Genomic DNA, 22,458 nt, shown 5'->3' on the forward strand with positions numbered 1-22,458 from the left:
TTCATTAGATTGTGTAACTTCACTTTGGATGATATTTTCTAAGTCTGTCCATTTTCCTGTAAATTTCTTTATTTCATTTTTTTTCTCATTGCTGAATAGAATTTCATTGTACATATTTACTACATGTTGATTATCCATTTGCCAGTTAATGTGCATCTGGTTTGATTCCAATTCTTAGCTTTTGTGAATAAAGAGCAGCTATAAACACAATTGAGCAGGTATCTCTGAAGAGTGGAGTCTTTAAGGTAAAAATCCAGGAGTGGTATTCCCAGCTATTGCTGGGTCAGATGGTAGATTTATTTTCATCGTTTTTAGGAATCTCCACACTGATTTTCATAGCAATTTGCATTCCCACTAGCAGTGAATAATGGTTCCTCTTTCCACACATCCTCACCGTTTTTTTTTTATTGTTGTTTGTTTTTTGATTGGAATAAGGTAGAATCTCATAATTTTAATTTGCATTTCACTAATGACTAATGATGTTGAACATTCCTTTGTTTTATTTATTATTTGTTTTGTTTTATTTTATTTTTGTTCATTTACTTATTTATTTACTTATTTGAGAGCGACAGACAGAGAAAGAGAGAATGGGTACGCCAGGGCCTCCAGTCACTGCAGATTAACTACAGACGCATGCGTCCCCTTGTGCATCTGGCTAACATGAGTCCTGGGGAATCAATCCTTGAACCAGGGTCCTTAGGCTTCACAGGCAAGCTCTTAACCACTAAGCCAGCTCTCCAGCCTGGTTTTTTTTTTTTTTTTTTTTGGAGGTAGGGTCTCACTATAGCCCAGGCTGACCTAGAATTCACTATGCAGTCTCAGGGTGGCCTAAAACTCACAGCAATCCTCCTACCTCTGTCTCCTGAGTGCTGGGATCAAAGGTATGCACCACCATGTCCAGCTCAAACATTTTTTAGATGAGTATGAACCATTTGTATTTCTTTCTTTGAGAATTCTCTATTTAGTTCCCTGTCCCATTTTCTTGAGCAGATTGTTTGAGGTTTTTTTATTGCTTAATTTTTAGTTCTGTGTAGATTCTAGATATTAGGCTTCTGTTGATAGTATAGCTGGCAAAGATTGTCTCCCATTCTGTGGGTAGTCTGTTGGTTCTCTTTATGGTATATCTGTCTGTTCAATAGCTTTTTAGTTTCATGATATTCCACTGGTTGAGTGATTGTTTACTTTCATGGGCTACTGGGGTCTTATTCAGGAAGTCTTTCCTCATTCATGTATCATAGAGAGTTCTCCCTATTTTGTCTTCCAGCCATTTAAGAGTTTCAGGTTTTATATTAAGGTCCTTAATCCAGTTGGAGTTGATGTTTGTGCATGGTGAGAGGAGTGGTTCTAGTTTCATTTTTCTACACATGGTTATCCAATTTCTCCAGCACTATTTGTTACAGTTTCAATCTGGTTGGATGTAATAGGATTGTTTAGGAAATTTATCAGTTCTGGATTTAGTTTTGGTAGGTGGTTTCTATCTAGGATTTCATCCATTGTGGAGTAGAGATTTTGAAAAAAATGTCCTGAGGATTCTTCAGTTGGCAGTGTCTGTTGTGATCTTTCCATTTGCATTCATAATCTTGTTAATTTGAGACTTTTTAATTCTTTTGAGTCAAATGTCTCACAGGTTTATCAATCTTGTTTATTTTATTGAAAAACCAGTTCTTCATTTCATCAATTTTTAAAATTGTTTTCTTAGTTTCCAATTCATTAATTTCTTTTCTGATCTTATTATTTTCCATAGGGAACTTGTAAGGTTGAATTATTCTTGCTTTTTATATAAATTTAATTTATTTATTTGATCGAGAGGAAGAAAGACGGAGAGAGAGAGGAAGAGGATGAGCATGCCAGGGCCTCTAATCAGTGCAAACAAACTCCAGACATATGCGCCACCATGGGGCTTGGGAAATTAAACATGGGTCCTTTGGCTTTGCAGGCAAACACCTTAACTGCTAAGCCATCTCTTTAGCCCTGTTTTTGTTTTATGACATCTGTCTTTGTTATGAAGGCATGTAGTGCTATAAATTTTCCCCTTAGGACTGCCTTCATTTTGCTCCATAAGTTTTGGTATGTTGTTTTTTTCATTATATTCCATTCTAGAAATTTTACAATTTCTATTTTTATTACTTCTACCACCCATTCATTGTTAATAGTATATGGTACAGTCTCTAGGAGCTGGTATACTTTCTGGTGTTTTTCTTGTTAGTTTCTAGCTTTAATGCATTGTGGTGAGATATGATGCAGAGAGTTCTATTGGTTTTCCTAAATTTGTGGAAGCATGTTTTATATATATGATCTATTTTGGAGAAGGTCTATGAGCTACTGAGAAGAATATAGTCTGTCAAATTAAGAGTGGAATGGCCTGTAGATATCTGTTATGTCTAATTGATCTATTGTATTAAGCTGTTATTATCTTTCTTGTTACCTTTCTGCTTAGATGATCTATCTATTGATGATAGTGGGGTTTTGAAGCCTCCTACTACACTGGTCTTGGGATTTATTTCTGATTTGTTGTCAAGTATGTTTTGCTTTGCAAAATGTGGTGCACCTATGTTTGGTGCCTATAAATTTATGATTGTGATGTCCTCTTGTTGTATCATTCCCTTGATGAGTAAAAAGTGGTCTTGTCTGTTTTGATTACTTTTGGTTTGAAGTCTATTTTGTCAGATATTAATATAGCCATACCTGTTTGTTTATTTCTATTTGCTTGGAAAAACATTTGCCATCTTTTCACCGTGTGGAGGTGTCTGTCTTTACTGGTGAGGTGGCTTTCTTGAAGACAGCAGATGGATCAATTCTGATCCACCCCATTCACCTGTGTCTTTTGATTGAGGAGTTTAGTCCATTAATGTTCCATTAATGTTTAAAGTTAAAACTAACATTCTATTTTATCCCTGTCATGTTGAAGGCTTTGTGGAATTTGGTTCTTTCTTTTTTTGTTGTTGTTCATTTTTATTTATTTATTTGAGAGAGAGAAAGAGGAAGAGAGAGAGAGAGAGAATGGGTGCACCAGGGCTTCCAGCCACTGCAAACGAACTCCAGACGTGTGCTCCCTTGTGCATCTGGCTAACATGGGTCCTGGAGAATCAAGTCTCGAACCGGAGTTCTTAGGCTTCATAGGCAAGCACTTAACCGCTAAGCCATCTCTCCAGCTTGGAATTTGGTTCTTTCTTGAGCTTTGTACATTTTTATGTCTGCTCTCGTTTTGGTTATTGTTTTTCACTCTTGTGGGCTCTTGTGGTTGATTGTTTGATTCTTTGTGGAGAATTCCCTGAAGTATTCTCTGAGGGTTAGCTTTGTGCTCATATATGTATAGCACTGGCTTTCATCACAGAAAGATTTCCTTTATCCTTTTATTATGAAGGATACTTTCACTGAGTACAAAAAATTAGGTTGTAAGCCATAGTTTTTTAGACTTTGCTGTACTCCATTTCAAGCTCACCTGGCTTTTAGAGTTTCCATGGTCTTGTCTTTATAAGTATTGAGTTGTTTCTCTCTTGCTGCTTTCATCACTCTTTGCTTTCATTGTTTAGAGTTTAAACTAAATTCTGTGCCATGGAGAGTTTCTTCTTTTGTCCTGTTAGTTGTCAATTTGTTTATCTGTCTTTTAAGATCTCTCTGATTTCCTTCAATTATGTTAAGATGACTGATAAAAGCTGTTTGATGTGTTTGATAGTTCTGTTGCATTTCAGTTATGTGATTGTTGATTGTTTTGATGATTTGCTCCCAGTTCTTCTACTTGTTTGGTCATGGTCTCATTAAGTTTCATCCCCCCCCCCCCCCCCCCCGCCCAAGGTAGGGTCTCACTGTAGCCCAGGCTGACCTGGAATTTACTATAGAGTCTCAGGGTGGCCTTGAACTCATGGCAGTCCTTCTACCTCTGCTTCCCGAGTGCTGGGATTAAAGCCATGTACCACCACACCTGGCCTCATTAAGTTTTTAAATAAGCTTTTCATGCCTTCATTTTGGGATTCTATTTCTGGTGAATCCTTTTTTATGTTTTTAATTTTTTTTTTTTTATTTGACAGAGAAAGAGGGGGAGAGAGAGAGAGAATGGGCATGCTAGGACCTCCAGCCACTGCAAACGAACTCCAGACACATGCTCCCCCTTGTGCATCTGGCTAACATGGGTCTTGAGGAATCAAACCAGGGTCCTTTGGCTTTGTAAGCAAATGCCTTAACTGCTAAGCTGTCTCTCAAGCCTGAAGCCTCTTATATTTTTATTATAAACTTTCATTGTGGGTGTGGGGTTAGGCATTCTTTGTGGAGATCTCTTGGTTTGTGGTTTTTGTTTTGTTTTTTTTTTTAGTTTTTCAAGGTAGGGTCTCACTCTAGCCCAAGCTGACCTGGAATTCACTATGGAGTCTCAGGAAGGCCCAAACTCATGGTGATCCTATCTCTGCCTCCCAAGTGCTGGGATTAAAGGCGTGCACCAGCATACCCGGCATTTGGCTTGTTTTGTGAAGCTTTTTGTTATTGCTTTTAGCAAACAGTGGCTCTTGTAAGCTCTTCAGTGAGTGCTCTATTTTGGCTTGATCCAGATTGCAGTGGGATGGTGTAAATTTTGGTTGGGTCTTGGAGCTGGACAAAAACTTCCATGTGTGTGGTGTCTCTTAGCGTTTATGGGTGAAACCCTGGGAAGCCTGGCCATTCAGTATCATCTTGTCTCCATGATGCTTGCTTGCTGGCCTTTGGTGGTTGGATTGGCGGCAGCTGTTGCTAGCAGGCTCAGGGAGGAGTGAGATCTTGCTGATGGGTTTGCCCCTAATTAGGGTGGGGGGGGGGCTTTGTCTGGCTTGCAGGGTTGTGTGGATGGTGTGGGAGTCTGCTTGTAACCCTGTTCTGGCCTTGCCAAGTGTGCAAAATGCTCCACACTGGTGCTTTGCTGGGAACCACTTTGCATGTGTGAGACAGAGTTCTCGCTCATGCAGGCTGTTGTAGATAGTTGGTATGTGGAGGTCAGGAGGATATTCAGCTGTGTGCCTGCAGCAGTGGTGTGCCCATGATGCTCAGGAGCTACTCCACAGCATGAGCTCCTACCACCACCACCCCTCCCTCAGCTCCCACACTGTACTGCAGTTGTGCAGATTGTGGAGGTTGCACTGGTACCACCCCGGTGGGTGTGCACCAGCCACTCTGCACCTCATGCCTGCCTGGGTCCCTTTTGGAGGTCAGAGTGACCACCCTGGCGGGTGTGCACCAGCCGCTCCTGCACCCCATGCCTGCCCAGGTCCATTAGAGGTCAGAGGACCTTCAGCCTGGAGCTGAGCCTCTCTTGGTGGAGCTCAGGGAATCCACCTACCTGTGTGGAGAATGAGTGCGAGCATGAGATGTGGGCCCGAGTTCCTGCTGTATATGTGTCAGGTTTCTTCGGTCCCAGAGCAAGTCACCTGCTCCTGAGGGTTGGTCCCTGTTTGAGAGGATGAGTGTAGAGGAAGGTTGATCACCCACCCTCTCATCCCTGACAGAACTCAGCTGGTCAGAGTGGCACCATCCTGCTCCAAGGTAAAAGACTGATATATTTCCAACTTTTGTGCCCTAGCTGTGCTGCAGAGCATGTAGGAATCCACACTGCTCCCCTAGAAGGAAGAAAGAGCACACACACACACACAGACACCTTCTGGAATAAGTTTTCTGTAACCATTCTCCCTTTACTCACAACCCAACTCCATCTTCAAACACCTGATCTCTAGCACCTTTCTTCCATCTCTGCTAAAATTATACTGATGCAGCCGGGTGTAGTGGTGCACACCTTTAATCCTAGCACTTGGAGGCATAGTGAGGAGAATCACCATGAGTTTGAGGCCACCCTGAGACTGCATAGTGAATTTCAGGTTAGCCTGAGCTAGAGTGAGACCCTACCTCAAAAAAAAAAAAAAAAAAAAAAAAAAAAAAAAAAATATATATATATATATATATATATATACACACACACACACACACACATACACTGATGCCTAAAATCAAACCCACTGGCCTTTTCCTTAATCCTCATCTTTTTTTTTTTTTTTCATAATGACGTTTGTCTCTAGTATCCTTCTCCTCTAGTAACTGCCTTTGCTTTCTCATATTGGCTTCTTATCTTAGTTATTCCTGTACTTTTTGTTACCGTTTATCTTCTTTTTTTTTTCTTTATTTTCTTTTTTTGTAATATTTTTTTGTTCATTTTTTATTTATTTATTTGAGAGTGACAGACACAGGGAGAAAGACAGATAGAGGAAGAGAGAGAGGATGGGTGCGCCAGGGCTTCCAGCCACTGCAAACGAACTCCAGATGCATGCGCCCCCTGTGCATCTGGCTAACGTGGGACCTGGGAAACCAAGCCTCGAACCAGAGTCCTTAGGCTTCACAGGCAAGCGCTTAACCGCTAAGCCATCTCTCCAGCCCATGAAATATTTTCTTGATGTTCAAAGGTAGACTAAATATGGATGTTCAAATTTTTCTTTGAGTCTATTATTTTTTATCTTATTTTTTAGTACATTATCAACTAGCAGTGGATTGTAAACACCATGTGGATAGTTTTTTTCTTTCTTGTCATTATGTCCTCGGTGTACTATATGTGCGTTGATTAAGTACAACTAAACAAGTTGGAGACCATTAGTTCATAGAGCTTTGGCTGATTTTTCTTTGGGGAGTAACTTTAGAATCTCTTCTCCATCTTTGACTTTTATCTTAATTTCCAGTTTTCACTTTCTATGTGGCCATGAGACCTTTTCACTTCATAATATACATGTTAATTCCAAACTGAAGTTCTAAAATAAGATTTACTGTTTTCTGTGATAAACTCCACAATCTCACCTATACATAAGTCCATTTATGACCATGGTGTCACTAGTCTTTTGGTCAGATTAAGAATATGTTATTTTGAAGCCAGGTGTGGTGGTGCACACCTTTGATCCCAGCACTCGGGAGGCAGAGGTAGGAGGATTGCCATGAGTTCAAGGCCACTGAGACTCCATAGTGAATTCCAGGTCAGCCTGGGCTAGAGTGAGACCCTACCTCAAAAAAAAGAATATGGTATTTTTTCATTTTCTTGATTCCCTTATTTGACATAAAATCAATGTCCAAATTATCTTTTATTCTTTTTTTTTTTTCTGATACAAGGTCTCTTTATATTACCTTGAACTCTCAATCCTCTTACCTCACCTTCCTGAAAAACTATTACAGATACATACCACTGTGCCTGGTTGTCTAATTATTTCTGTCCTTCCCTCTTTTGTTTTTCTTCCCTTTCTTATCTTGACAGACAGAGTCTTGAACTCTCAGTCCTCCTTCCTCAGTCTCCATAGAGCTGGTGTACTGGTATATGCCGTTCTTTATCCCTGCCTCCCCTTTCCCAGCGAATTCTTTCTTGAAATAACTAAAGAACTCATTCCAGGACAAGAGAACAGAGACAACACAGCTTGAGGGGAAAAAAAAAAAAAAAAAGGAAACAGAAAGGGAATTTGAGCTCCCTGTTTTTGTCACTTTGTTTCATTTTACAAAAGTCCTTTGCTACTAGAACACAAGATGGAGTCAGATACTGAACACCCAGTCTTCTTTGTTTCTCACACTGTTTGCTGGTTGTTCTACTCTGGTGACATGTATGTGCTCTTCCTCAGGCATGCTCTCCATCAATGGACACTTCCTTCCAGGGCTCCTGTCACCAATGAGTCTCCCTTCTATTACCTCCATTATAGAAATTCATATTAGTTAATTTGTGTTGAGTTAGTCCTGTGAGCATGAGAAATTAGGTAGCATGCTACTACTTTATTTGACTTTTCTATTCATTTGTTTTGTTTTTTTAAGCATCCTAGCAAAAAGATGGTAGCGCTTTTAGATAAACAGCTCATCTGAGACTCAAGAGAGGAACTAGAAGGCCAAGTAGATTGCTGTTAATCAAGAACACTTGGAAGTCTATTTTGCTTTGAACAGCCTTTTCTCTTGAAGATGAGGTGAATAATATAATACGTAAAGATAAAGCAGCATGCATCCCAAGACACTGCTGTGTGGTGTTGCTAAGAGGGCTCAAAGAAATGCAGCAAGTGACAGCTGGCCTTGAGAGCTTACAGGCCAGTGAGGGTGGCTGATGTGGGAGTGAAACAAGATAGTCACATTAGAGGTCCAGCTGCAGCACCACCAGATAGGCCTTGAGCTGAATACGGCCTACAGTGTTTTGTTTTCTTTTAAAAAAAGAAACTGAAATAGCTGCTCAGATTTATAACTCAAGAATTTCACATAAAAACTTTCCACTCACCAGTATCCCTGGAAAACCCAGAAAACGGAGTAATACTAGAGAACAGTGAGCAAGGGCTACCCATTGATAGTACATACCACGAATACACAGGCCCCTGGCTCTCCATGGTCCCCTCCTTTATGTTCCTTATTGGCATTTGTGCCCTATCAGTAAGCTCAGCATGCCATGTAATTAGGAGGACAGTATGGCAGGATTTCCAGAGGAATACAGCTTACTATAGAAAGCCAGGGTATAATGAAACATTGCAGGTTTTAGAGCGAGGCAGGTATGTGTTCATTTGTTGGCCCTGTCACCTGCCAGCCTTTCCCTCCAGGTCCCTTGGCTTATGAAAGAATAAATAATATGTCCTCCTTTCCCTCACTGATGGGTTTGTCATGAAGATTGGCAGTACTGTATGTATATAGTGGCTAATATGCCTGCAACCACCATCATGGTTAATCTGATCCAAAAATCTTATATGATGCCTTGGGTTAAGTTCTCGACTAACCTAATAAAACAAGCATCGGGGCTGAGAATATAATTCACTGGAAAGTACTTACCTAGCATGTGTGAAACCAGCCCTCTCTCCCCCTCAAAGCATGGAAATAAAAATGAAACTCCAGGTAGACTAAAGACTTAAATCTAAAAACTGTAAACTTTTTAAAAAGGAAATGTAGGGCTAGAGAGATGGCTTAGCGGTTAAGCGCTTGCCTGTGAAGCCTAAGGACCCCGGTTCGAGGCTCGGTTCCCCAGGTCCCACGTTAGCCAGATGCACAAGGGGGCGCACGCGTCTGGAGTTCGTTTGCAGAGGCTGGAAACCTTGGCGTGCCCATTCTCTCTCTCTCCCTCTATCTGTCTTTCTCTCTGTGTCTGTCACTCTCAAATAAATAAATTTAAAAAAAAAATAATAAAAAAAAAGGAAATGTAGTTGCATATGTACCTTTTTTCAGGGTAGGAAAAGCCTCTCTAAGCATACAAACCATGAAAGAGCCAAATAAGGTTCAGTGAAGTTGACTCAAAAACCTATGACCCTATGAATCTATGTTAAGTCACATAAACACAGTTTAAAAAAAAAAACAAATAAAAAGTGAGAAAGTATTTGTAAAACCTGTGGTCATTAAGAAAAATGTTAGCCCCCTCACCCTCCCGGAACAAAGCACATAAATGGAGAGTTCACAGAAGAAGAAACACAAACAGCAAATAAACATGGGAAAATGTTGAACTGGCTAGTTACCAAGCAACTGTAAGCTCGAGTGAGTTATAATTTCTCCCCCTAATTTTCCCTCCATCATGGTCACTTGATAGTGTTTACCATAAAGATCGGTACTGTATATCTTCCCAATGGAATTATAAGTTGCTGTAACCTCCTCAAGAAATTTAGTAGGGACTTCCGGCCAAGATGGCGACCGCCTAGCTGTGCTGCAAATACTGGGGAAAGAAAGATAGATGCAGATCCTAAGGAGAGAGCTGCCCCAACATACCTCAAAAGGGGCCCAACTGAAACTAAGGACAATTGGCAAAACAAGCAAGGGTGCTGTTTTCCTGATGAACCGGATACCAGCACAAAGGGGAAGGAGACCAACACAGAGAAAAATCAACGCCTACCAAATCAGAGAGCCAGAGCCTCAGAGGCCCCCAACACCTCAGCACTGAAGCAGACCAAAAATGAACCCAACATGGCTCAGGGAAATTTTGTGGAAGAGGGGGCAGAAAGAATGTCAGAGTCACATGTTGGGTCATAATATGCAGAGACATTTATTGTACCAATAACTGTGGGCTAACTCCACAATGCAGGACCCATTTACATCAACAAGGAGGGTCCATTGGGAGGGGCTTGATCATTGATGAGCCTAAACAATGGTGCCAAACTGCCTGTATTTGCTGAAAAGAAAACTAATAAATTAAATTAAAAAAAATTTAGTAGTATAAATCAAGTGCCTTAAAGTTCATACACTAGACTCACTAATTCTATTATTTTAAATATTTCATTTATTTACTTGAGAGTAAGAGGGGGAGAGGGAGAGAGAAAGAGCTTGCTAGTTCCTGTTGCCACTGCATATGAACTCCATATGCATGCACTACTTTGTGAATCTGGCTGGCTATATGTTGGTACTGGCATATCATGCCTAGGTTATCAAGTTTTACAAGCAAGTGCCTTTAACCACCAAGCCATCTCTCTAGCCCAGTAATTCTACTTTTGAGAATGTATCCTGATACATAATTTATCAATGCTTTGCCTCAGATCTATTTGCAGTAGCCTATTTGGTTACATAGAGGACAGCAGAGATTCTTCTACCTCTACCCAAGTTGCACTTGAACTCTTTACTGTCTTTCAAGCCTGCATTAAGGAACCTTGGGCCCTCTAATCTCATCGATAATACACCCCCTTTTTAAAAATATCTTTTCTCCAGCAAGATATTCATCTCCTCTGTCTGGCATACTTTTTTAGAGTGCCAGCTTTTGCCCTCTGAATGGAGGTAGGCCATCGACAAGCAAGGTCACCTTCCAACTGCTCTGTGGTTGGCTGAACAGTCAGGGCTCAATGTTTTGGTGCTTACTTATTCCTGAAGAGAAAAGGAGGCAGACACAATTATAATCAATCACTTAACCGAAAAGTTGCTTCAAGCATTGCTTAAGTCTTCTGCCTGTAAAAATTCTGGCTGTCCTTGACAAAAATCACTGCCAAAATTGGTCTCCAGAACTTAGACTGTTTATGCAAGTTCATGCTTGTTTTGACTTTGATTTTCCTGAGGGAAATCATTGTAAACAGTTAAGTTCTCAGAAGGATCCCTATAGTAACAAACATAAACACAGGAGTGCACTGAAATTTATACCTCAGTAACCAAATGTAACCCTGCATCAAAAGAAGCAGATGGATGGACTCATTACTTTGGTCTGTGGTGGAGGTAAAGAAATCAGAAAGCTCAGGTCTGTCCTAGTCTCGCCACCTCATATGTTCTGCATGATAGCAGACCATGGAGTTATTTATTATCTGTCTGCTATAACGAGAACCAATACCACCTGTTAATGGCATTGCTGGTAGTGCTGTGAAGACCCATGACAATATTGGACATATTTGTTTGTCTCTCCAGGAGAAAGGAACAGTGTCCATATGTGGTGGTTTGATTCAGGTGTCCCCCATAAACTTAGGTGTTCTGAATGCTAGGTTCCCAGCTGATGGAGATTTGGGAATTAACACCTCCTGGGGGTGTGTATATTGGGGGTGAGCTTATGGGTGTTATAGCCAGTTTCCCCTTGCCAGTGTTTGGCAAACTCTCCTGTTGTAGTTGTCCTTCTGATGTTGGCCAGGGGGTGATGTCTTCCCTCTGCTCATGCCATCATTTTTCCTGCCATCATGGAGCTTCCCCTTTGAGCTTGTAAGCCAAAATAAACCTCTCTTTTCCCATAAGCTGCTCTTGGTTGGGTGATTTCTACCAGCAATGTGAACCTGACTGCAATACCAAGCAAGGCATGAGTGCTGTCAGTGTTCTGGAGTTGTGATCTGTTCTCAAAGATACAAGCATCAAACAGCCAAGCTGCATTTTTCAACACTCTTTTGGTTATGCCACAGCTCCTTTCTTTGAGGCATTCTTTCCATTGCCTGCTCTGAAAAGAGACGAATATATCTCCAAAACGCCAGATTAACATTGGAAGAGCCATGACTAGTTTTTACTACCAATAAGTGAATGGGCTTAAGTTATGGAAAAGTGAAGCAGAACTCTGCCCGTCATGTCTTGGTTAAAAGTTCTCTTTTCCCACATGATGTTGAAACATCAAACATTGCATAATGCAGATTTAGGGAATTCTTGTATAAGAGATTTTAAATTCCCCCACAGGCCAAAATGGGCTTCTCTGCATTTAGATAGTTATAATACTAAAAATAACACTTGTATAGTGCTTCTTATGAGCCATTTCTCTGCATTTAGATAGTTATAATACTAAAAATAACACTTGTATAGTGCTTCTTATGAGCCATTTCCCCAAGTCTTTCACACACATCCTCTGAAGCTCAGAATAGCCCTATGAGACAGATACTGTTTCTCCCCCAAATGAGTACCAGTATACAGAGAAGGGAATTAACTTGCCAAGCTACAGCCTATATACAAGCCCTCTGGTCTGCAAGGAGACCTGCTGCCAGGGTCTGTTGCCTCGTGATCACACAATCAAAAATTCAAAGCAATGTATGGCATTTTCTAGGAAGAGAATGGAGACTACAGCTATGTGGAAAGAGTGAAGATACCCTTGGATCATGGGACCTTATTAATTATGGAAGGAGCTACACAGGTTGACTGGCAGGTAAGAACATGCAAGTAATATGGATTGTTTCTGGAGGCAGTTTCATTTGTGTGTGTGTGTGTGTGTGTGTGTGTGTGTGTGTGTAAGTAATATTTGTGTATTCATGTGTGTGAATGTGGGCATGTGTAGAGGTCAGAGGACAACCTGTAGTGTTGATCCTCACTTTCTACCTTGTTTTGAGGCAGGATTTCTTTGCTGTTCACTGCTGTGTTTGCTGGGGCTCATGAACTTTGGTATTCCCCTATCTTAGCCTCCCTTCGCTCTGTATTTTCATTCTTTTTTTTTTATTATTATTTATTTATTTATTTGAGAGCGACAGACACAGAGAGAAAGACCGATAGAGGGAGAGAGAGAGAATGGGCGCACCAGGGCTTCCAGCCTCTGCAAATGAACTCCAGACGCGTGTGCCCCCTTGTGCATCTGGCTAACGTGGGACCTGGGGAACCGAGCCTCGAACTGGGATCCTTAGGCTTCACAGGCAAGCGCTTAACCGCTAAGCCATCTCTCCAGCCCTGTGTTTTCATTCTTGAAGGGAAGTGCTTTACCCACTGAGCCATCTCAACAGCCCATAACAGTTTGTTGAGTGGCTGAAAAGTAAACACAGGGGGGAAAGCAAATTGCTTATAATGTGCAAAAGACAGTAAACTGATGTCATTTCAGGAGTTTTGAGATGATTGACAGTTAAAATGGACTTGTCAGTAGCTGTGGCAGGATGAACTTTCTATGATGGTGTAGATACCTGTGTCTATACCATCACAGTTTAGCCACCTGCTTGTTAATCACCTAAAATGTGACTAGTGTGCAAAGAACTGAGTATTCTCATGAATTTAAATTTATATAAATGGCTGCCATGTTGGTTCTCACAGCTCCACAACTAGGCTAGACCATGTATAGGCCAGATCATATTATTGTACAGACACTTACCATAAATGTGGGCTGAGAAGGGAGAGCAACAGGTGGAAAACATGGATTTGTCTTGCTGTAAGGATGCTGATGCAACCTAGAAGGATCAGCTGGAAGTTTGTTTCAGAGACAGAGAACATTTTCCACAAGACTGCAGAAAGCCTAATGCTGCTCATTAGACAGGGATAAAATGGAAACATTTCCATAGCCTCATAAATAAGTTGTAAATCACTTTGACATAAAAGTGTATATATTCATGTCAGACAGCAACTTATGTTTCCATTTAGCATCGAGTCCCCAAGGAATACCACTCCAGAGAACCAAGAGTAAACCTGACCTTTCGGACTATTTATCCAGACTCTAGAGGGGTGCCTTGGTGATGGGAGACCTTTGCAGAGAAGCCCCAGTGAGGGTCATCCACTGAGACCCAACCAGCCCTTCGAAGCCCCATCCAGAAGATATTTCAGGAGGCTGCTCTGAAGATGTGGCTGTTGGGGTTTTTTTTGTTTATTTGTTTTCCGAGGTAGGGTCTTGTTCTAACCCAGGCTGACCTGGAATATACTATGGAGTCTCAGGGTGGCCTTGAATTCATAGCAATCCTCCTACCTATGTCTCCAAGTGCTGGGATTAAAGGCAAGTGTCACCATACATGGCTCAAGATATGGCTGTTTGGAAGATGGTGGAACTACGTCTCAGCTTAGCTACAACACTTCATATTGCAAAGATGTTTGTTGTGGGAACAGTTATTCTGAAGCAAATTTCAAAATCCAGGTTTATCATTAAACAAATTAAAAACTAGTTAAACTCACTGATGGTTTGGCCTATAAGCTCTTTTCTACCTGCCCTCCTCCCTTGAATTTGAAGAAATACAAATGGCCTTGTGCCTTTGGAGAAAATCTGCATGTTTGTGCTTTATGACGTTAGTGAAGGGGAGATATAAATATGCGTCAGTAACTTGGAGCCTTTCACGGGCAGAGACAGCTGCTGAAACCCAAACAGAGGTGGCTTTGCAGGGCTTTTTGTTGAAGTGTCTTGACTCTTTAACATCTTGGCTTGAATGTTATTGTAATAGAAAAGCTGCATATTCAGGGAATGCTATATTTAGCTGAATCTCAGCCTGTTAGTCTTCACTAACTGTAGTCCTCTGGATAAAGATAAAGCAGTATACTTTAGTCCACACCTCAGGCAGTTAACTGGGCCCCTCCTAATGCAAGACAGCACTGTCTCCTTGAAGGCAGGAATACCTGAGATTGTCATGAGAAGAACCAGGCTAAAATTTTGGCGAGAGAGCAGCAAATGCCCTGTTGGTGACAACTGTTCCACATAGATTAGTTTCCTCTAGAGAATTGCTTGAGTCGTTTAAAGCCAGGCCAGACAGAAACAGAGCAGCCCTTCAGGGAACAGACTTGATGACCTCACCTTAGATTTCAGTAGTCCATGACTAAGGCTCTCTAATGACTCAGTGTTCCCTTCTCCACAGGTTCCAGAGTTCAAGGGTTAGCTTGTGATGTCACTAAGGTTCCCAAAACAGAAGAGTGGCTGCCCCTTGTTGTGTCATAAAAGCGCATGTCTTCTTGACCTCTTGGCTCAGGAGCAGTTTACCAGATTAATTTACACCTGAGAGAGGCAGTTCCAGTGGGTGAAAGTAGGACACAAGAATTAAACATATTTCTTTTTCCTGCTTGGGGAGAAATTTGCTGTGCCTTCTTCATTTTCATCCTGTTTCCATTCTACACTGTAAGATGGAACTAAAGTAGAATCATCTGTAAGACCTCACTGGGAGCCTAAATCTCAAGTCTTGCTCTAACAGAGCTGGCCACAGCTAACTACAGGTCACCTGTCTATCCCCTGCTTTCCTGTGCATCTGGGCAGGTGTCTGCATCTTATTTCTTCTTAACCAGCATGAACATATAGAAGCTGTGTTGCCTTCTAGACTATCAATTGGCTGTTTAACTGGGAAAACTAATTTTCAATTCAATCTCTGATGAATGCAGAAATATTCTCAGCCATCCTCTGTGGCAAGTGGTTCTTGACCATATCCAAACAGATAGACCTTGGAACTTCCCCAGGTAGGTGAAATTTTTCCTATGATCCCTTCTCTCTCCTCTATTAGTGCATTTGAGGCTCCTGGTCATGTTCATACTAAGTATGAGGCTTTTTACCAATATCACCAATCTTAATCAGCTAACAAATCAGGCTCCACACTAGATATGTAGCCTCAAAGCACACATGGAAACAGTGACATTTAACATTAAATTGTGTCCAAAGTACTGAAACTGGTGTCTGTTTTTGTCCACATTCACTAAACCCCTACCTCAGCTGATGCTCCCTTATATGTGTGGATCACAGCTACTATGCCCGGTCCTTGAGGCTCCCACTCTGCTGCCTTGGCGATATTGACTGCCCTATTGCATGGCAGGTCTGAGTGGATCCCATCAGTTACACTGGCCCTGGCTTCTGAACCATGACATAGCAACCCTGAAAGAGTTAAGTAGGCCTGCACTGAGCAGAATGCTCCTTTTGGAGGACTCCAGAGAAAAGCCTGACAAATAACGGGTTCCTGCCCTGCTGGGAATATTTCTTCCTTGAGTTTTGGCAGCGTTTTCTTGGCCACAGAATATCTAAGGCCCATTTTGCCTTTTCTGGTCATAAACACTTGTAGTGTTGAATCTGAAGTCTTGATTACTTATTTTTTAATGGTTCCTTTGAAAATGATAGGCATTTCCATAGTGATGCATTCTGTTTGTTTAAGTCTTATATATGATTCCACCCATAAGCTCCCCTCCAAGGAACTAGTTTACAAGTGCCGTTTTCTCCCTGCTTCCCATTTTGTCTTTGGCAGAAACCCCCATATAGGACCCCTGCCAGATTTGTGCTGCTGGCACCAGTTCTTATGATTCCTGGGTCTGAGGATCAAATCACATGACTTCAGCATTTATTTATTAGAGTGGAACACAAGCTAAATTGTACTTTTTCCAGCTGGTTTAGTAGTCATAAGCCTCACCTTGATGTTACAAAAGCCCTTCCCAGCCTTGTGACCAAAGCCTCATATTGGGCTGAGCTGTTTGTTAATGTTAAAAGTGGGAACAGGAACAGTGTCAAAAAACGAAGGTGGGAAAGAGGGTAAGTCAGGGAGCCCTTTGTAACCAGAGCTTTCTCCAGTGAGCCCCTTGGAGCTGGCAGAGCATGCTTTTGTGACATCATTGTGAGAATGATTTCTGTGCTGTCACTCTCATCATGGGAATAGTGATGTCACATGGCACAAGGACAGTCCCAGGGCCAGGAGAATGGATGTGTTTGTGCTCGGGCAGGGCCTTGGTGTGGGCTATGAGCACTGGCCTGGCTCTAGAGGAAATTACTGATGTCTGAAAGGAGTCAGAAGGTGTCAGGAGGGAGCCCAAGAGCAGCCACACTGTTGGTCCCATACATCATGATCTGAGCTAATCCTAAAAACAATCATGTGTTATGTTTTTTTCTAAACACATGACACCTAAATGACTAATAAAATCCTGGAACCTGGTATCTGCCATAGGTGGTAAGAGCCCTGGTCTGAGCCTGGCAGCAGTGGTGGCCCCAACAAGGCTCCTGCACTTATTTGGTAAACAAATTGGTGTTAAATGAACTGGGAGAAGTGGAGGGCTGTGTGGCCGGTTGCAATTAGTGGACCACTGTAGGAAGGGCATATTTGCATGAGCTGTGATGCTTTGCCTGAGGGTCCTGAGCTACACAGTCTAGGGGCTCTGCAGGGTTTTTTTTTCTGAGAGGCTGCACTGGGCTGAGCTGTCTTCGCCAGTGTACCTCTGCCACCAACTCCAAGCGGCAACAGCACACGATGCTGCTGGAAGGGAACCTCCCATCTGGAGCAATGCTGGATCAAGGGCTGTATCCACCTTTTTGGAGGAATGTTTGTAGGATGACTACATGAAGGGCATCTATGGGGCCTCCCAAATTCTGCCCCAGGGGTATTCTCAGTCCTGGGACCACCAGGTGTGATTGCCAAAGAGCCACTGCTATTTCCTCTAAAAATATCAAGGGAATTCCTTCTAGTTTCTTCTCAGCACCTTCTTTGACCTTAGTCTTCACTCTTCACCTGGAGAGGTAGGGGAGGGGGAGTTAGACAACCAGCCACCAAGGAAGGGTTCTTGTGCTGGGAGGTGATGGGCAAGAGGTAGAGCTGTGAGCTCTTATGCATGCATTTCCTTCTTCCTGCCCAAAGTCTTGAGGTATAGCTTAAGAAGTGTTTTCCACTTTGAATAAGTAAGACTGAGGCGTTAAGCTCAGAGCGTCAAAGCTACCCAAAGGAGGAGACAGCACAGGATGAAGACCTGTGTCTTCTGCCTGAGCCTGGGTTTATTCTGTCACTCATTGACCTAGTAATGAGAGGGAACATGTGGGACAAGCAGTAGCTGCAGAAAGGTTTAGTGCCTATCAAACCGCCCTCCAAAGGAATAGTCCTGAAGGTCTGCACACTACACCAGCTTGGTGTCTCCCAACCAGCAGATCCCAGTTTGTTACTGCCTGCCTCAGTGAGAAGTAGCACCTTCCTATATGTAGATATAGTACAAGCTGGCTGCCAACTCATCAGTAGCTGGCAGCTTTGGGCAAGACTGGCCTTGATTTACCTTTGCAGGGGATATACCCCTCTTTCATTTGCAGTACTGCCTGCAAGGGCAGAATTAAGAAGTAGCCCCAGCACCCTCGGCCCTACTACTAGCCTTCATCTCTGACAGAAACACAAGAGAGCTCCTTTAGGAAGGGTGATGGTATGCCTGAATCAGACAGACCTGGCCATGTACTCTTACCCATGTCCTTCCTGAGGCACCTCAGCCCATCTGTCATCCTTCAGGCTTCAGTCTCCTCAGCCATAAGATGGACCCAGAAGCACGTTCCTCACCAGGGTCTTGAAAGGATTATATTATTCATGGCATGTATAAGACAATTCTTTTAAGCACATTTCCTATGCCCTGCTAACCTTAACCTTAATTCCTATGCTGAGTGAGTGGTCTTTCTGTGGCTGATGCATATCTCTGTGAGTTTGCCATTCCTTAGTTAAACCCCCGGGGGGGGGGGGGCATAGGCAGTGAGGCTGGTGGGAAGGCTTTCCTGAGGATGACCAGAATAAAATTCGTGAAGCTGATCATAATAAGATCCAACTGCCCTTAAGCCTTCCTTGACTATTCAAGCTGAAAAGAACACTCAGATGCTAAAATCTCCTCACTATGATGCTCAACTTGATTTTGGTAGCCCCACCTCATATTCCTCATTTAATTGGTCTCCTAGTGCACCATCCCTGGTGGGATCCTAGGATTCCACTGCCCTTGAGGTCAATTCTTGACTTATTGTGTCCTTTTAAACAGGTCACATACCTACCAGGAACAGATGCACCACCCCCACCCCCAGCCCATCACATTGCTTCCTTGTGTTTGTGGGCCATTGCTAAATCTTACACAGAATGTGTTGGCTTAGAAGATGAAACAAGATTGCCAGTCTGGAGTTCTGTTCATGACAGGCCTTTTATGTCCAGAGATTGTGTGTCATATGCTATGGATAAAAAGATAAAAAGAGGGACAAAATCCCTTCCACTACAAATAGAAGTAAACCAATATGGCTTTTATTTTCTTTTGTAAAATTAGTTTTTTCTTACCACAACAGTGTTTGTATTTTACAAGAGATTAAAAAGATAAAATGAAAATCACTTTGCTACTTCATAGACCAGAGATGACTAATCTTCACATTTTGTAGTATATTATTCCTACACATTTGTGTACTTGAAGTTATATCATACCAAATTTATTGTCTTGTAGCCATGTCCTTTTTATGTAGATTGGTACATGACACTGATTATTTTATAGGATTGATGAGTACCTTCATAGCACTGTGTATGGTTGTCTGGCTATTTGTCAGTTTCATTGTGTTGGATATGTAAATACTTCTGGATATTGGTGATTTTGCAGTTATCATGAGAATGGGTAGGAAGCAGGTGAATGATATAGCTAAAAGCTCAAACTGTGGCTGCATTTAGGCCTACACTTTTACAGAGGAGACCTATGTGCCAGGGACCTTGTGAAAAACTTGTCATGTCTTAAAACCTGATTTACTAACCTTCACAGGAGCTCATGATGGGGCACTGTTTTTTTTTTTTTTAAGTATATTTTTTAAAAAATTTTATAGGGGTGGGAATGGGCACAACAGGCTCTCCTGCCTCAGCAAACGAACTCCGGGGGCACACGGATACTGGGGAATTGAACCTGGGTTCTTAGGCTTTGTGGCAAGCCCCTTAACTGCTAAGCCATCTCTTCAGCCCTTGGAGCACTATTTTTTTTGGGGGGGGGGTTGGAAGTAGGGTTTCTCTCTAGCCCAGGCTGACCTGGAATTCACTATGGAGTCTCAGGGTAGCCTTGAACTCATGGCGATCCTCCTACCTCTGCCTCCCAAGTGCTGAGATTAAAGATGTGCTATTTTTATCACCACTTTATAACTGAGAAAATTGAGGCACAAGTCCTCTACTTAGTAGCATGGCTTAGCTTAGCCATCCCCACCATTGAACCTTTGAGCCTATCTGTAGTTGCTTCATACAGTAAATTCCTTAGAATAAATTTCCTGTCCAGAGCACTTTGTGCACTTTAAATCTTCGAATACATAATGCGAATGGCTTCCAGGAAGGTATACATATCCTCTCTTACTGAGGCGAGCCTTTAAGCAGACCAGATCTGCCAGCCACAGGAGGTTCACTGCTAATACCCTTAAGCCTGTGGACAGGAGGCAGCCTTAAGGCCTGCTTCCAGATGGTAGATGCCAGCCCTTTTTAGGAGACCCTCCTCCTAAGTATACTTAGGAACTGAGCACAGGATTCTTTAAGGCAATAAGTACAGATGTGATCAAGAGAGAGCCAGTCCTCCTCCTCTTGCCCCCAGCTCCTTCTCCCAAGTTCCTCTTGCAGACAAGAACTCTCCTCGAAGAAAGAATGAAAAGTGAGAAGGCCAGAAAAGGGATAGTGGTGATTTTCTAATTGTCCCTCCTGGGAATGGGTGATTTGTCATTTCAGTATAAGGCACAAGTTATGCCTCTTTACAAGTGTAAAACTGAGAGCTTTGAGCACCCAAGTAACTCACCAAGGCCACCCCTTGCAAAGCTGTCATGAACAGCAGGAACTTGATCCTACCTGTGAAAACTTTTGGTCAATTCCCTTTCTGATGCTGGCTTCTGCTACCCCTGGTTCCAACAGCCAAGAGAATTCCTTCCAAGGCAAGGCCTGACTTGCTTTTTCCCTCTCTTCTTTCCCCCTTTCAGTGAGTTGCCCAGGCTGGCCCTACCTCCTGGGCTAGAGTGATCGTTCTGCCTCAGCCCCTAGATAGAGACTTATACTTTCATATGGGAAGAAATTTGTACTTTGGTGCTTACATATGTGATTCTGACTCTTTGTTCAGTAGAGGCAGAGAAACTTCTCAGGTATGGAGGCAGTAAGCTATAGCTTTATGCTTTCCTGCTGGGGGAACATTACTTGACTTCAGGTTCCTCAGCCATATATGAGGTGGTATCAAATTGGCCTAGTCCAAACAACCTCTCCTTCCAGGAAACAGGCTCTGGGGTAAAGTCTAGGGCTAGCCACCATCTAGACTGTGTCCTACCTTATTACTTGCTTGTGACCTTGGTCTAATTCTCTCCACTCTCTGACCCTCTCTAGCTTCAGCTCAAAAGATAGCATAGATAACTTGCCTTGCTGCAGTCCAGGAGAAGAAACTGCTTTGCAAAGCTCCAGGACCACAGATTACACAAGCTTCTATCTCCTGACATGTAGTGATCACAAAAGGTAGACATTCAGATCTTTGGTAAGACTGAAAGCTGGCCCTAAACTAGGGAACTGTGGTTGGAAAAAGTCCTTAACAGGGAAGTGAACTCTTGTTATCCCCACATGTGCAGCAGGGCTATGGAGAGGGTCCATGGGGCTCCACTTCCTCAGACTTCCCTAGGATGGAGGAGGGCCTTCCTGGTGGGAACATCCCAGCCATACCAGCTCTGCAGCCTACCAGCTGCTGGTGTCCTATTGCCCCAGGGGCATGGGTCCCAAATTAGCCAGTGAGCTCATCACAGCCTAAAGGGGGCTATTAGAGACTGAGGGTCTGACTTGGGGCCATTACTGGAGCCTCCCTGGCTGCTCACCTATCTCCCTAACTCCCTGTGAAAGGTTAATAGCCTTCCCTGAAAACTAGAGGGAACTAAAGAGTTAATAACTAATCTTAAGATCAAAAAGCCATGAAGATCAGTGATATTCAGCTCAGAAACCACCTGGTGGGATATTCTCCCTAGACAATTCTGCTAAAAAGCCTATTCCATTCTGAGCAAATAACTTTGATGCCTTACCTACTTCCCTTGGACCTGCAGCTAATTCTCTCTGTTGCCATAGGATTCTCTTATAAGTTTGAACACCAGCCTGACTCTGGGCTTCAGCCTTCATTCTGTGGAAAGGACACTTCCTCTCCCTGTTTCTTTCAATAAACAGTCTGTAAAGATAAAGTCCGGTGTTTTCTTTTGCTTTTCTCTTACATTTTCCTTACACCCTCCCTACTTTCTCCCTAATTCGTACTGACACCTCCTCCTGGAGCTTGGGTGAGGATTGTCATGGCAACCCTCCAGCAAAACTATCACTTATGTAAGAAAAGGCTAATTTTTTATTGCAATGAAGCATGACCCAGACATCCTTTGAGGAATAGAGAGAAATGGCCTGAGGGTGGTACCCTCAACTATAATATCATACTACAGCTAGACCTTTTCTGTAAATGGGTGAGGGAGTGGACTGAAGTGCCCTATGTACAGTTTTTCTTCTTTTTAAAGGAACATTCTGGTTGGGTCAAAGATTGTAAGATAGCCAGAATCTGGTGCTGGTCCAATCAGCAACCCTAGAAGGCTCCAGAGACCAGTCAGAGACAAAAGAAGAAAACGGTATTCCCCAGGTCTGAGCCTCCACCCCTGTCACAACTCCTTCAGCCTGTACCTGATTTAGCAGATTTGATTCCTCAACAAGAGGTCCCTTTTTGTAGCTTTCC

General features: G+C 42.6%; 1 protein-coding gene across 3 annotated transcripts in view; it reads left to right on the forward strand.

Moving 5' to 3' along the window:
• Alkbh3 (alkB homolog 3, alpha-ketoglutarate dependent dioxygenase) overlaps window positions 1–15,690 on the forward strand; it is a 42,747-nt gene extending 27,057 nt beyond the window's left edge. Inside the window, exons 9-10 of one of the 3 annotated variants that reach the window (XM_045159262.1) lie at window positions 12,413–12,511; window positions 14,895–15,690. In XM_045159262.1, coding sequence (XP_045015197.1) covers window positions 12,413–12,511; window positions 14,895–14,915 — 120 coding nt within the window. In that variant the 3' untranslated portion in view covers window positions 14,916–15,690. Of the gene's footprint in view, window positions 1–12,412; window positions 12,512–13,681; window positions 14,223–14,894 lie in introns of those variants that run through there. The other 2 variants (XM_045159261.1, XM_004663339.2) reach the window with 2 other exon arrangements.
• Window positions 15,691–22,458: the final 6,768 nt, after the last annotated feature.

Source organism: Jaculus jaculus, chromosome 9 (assembly GCF_020740685.1).
Source record: "Jaculus jaculus isolate mJacJac1 chromosome 9, mJacJac1.mat.Y.cur, whole genome shotgun sequence".
Lineage (NCBI taxonomy): Eukaryota > Metazoa > Chordata > Mammalia > Rodentia > Dipodidae > Jaculus > Jaculus jaculus.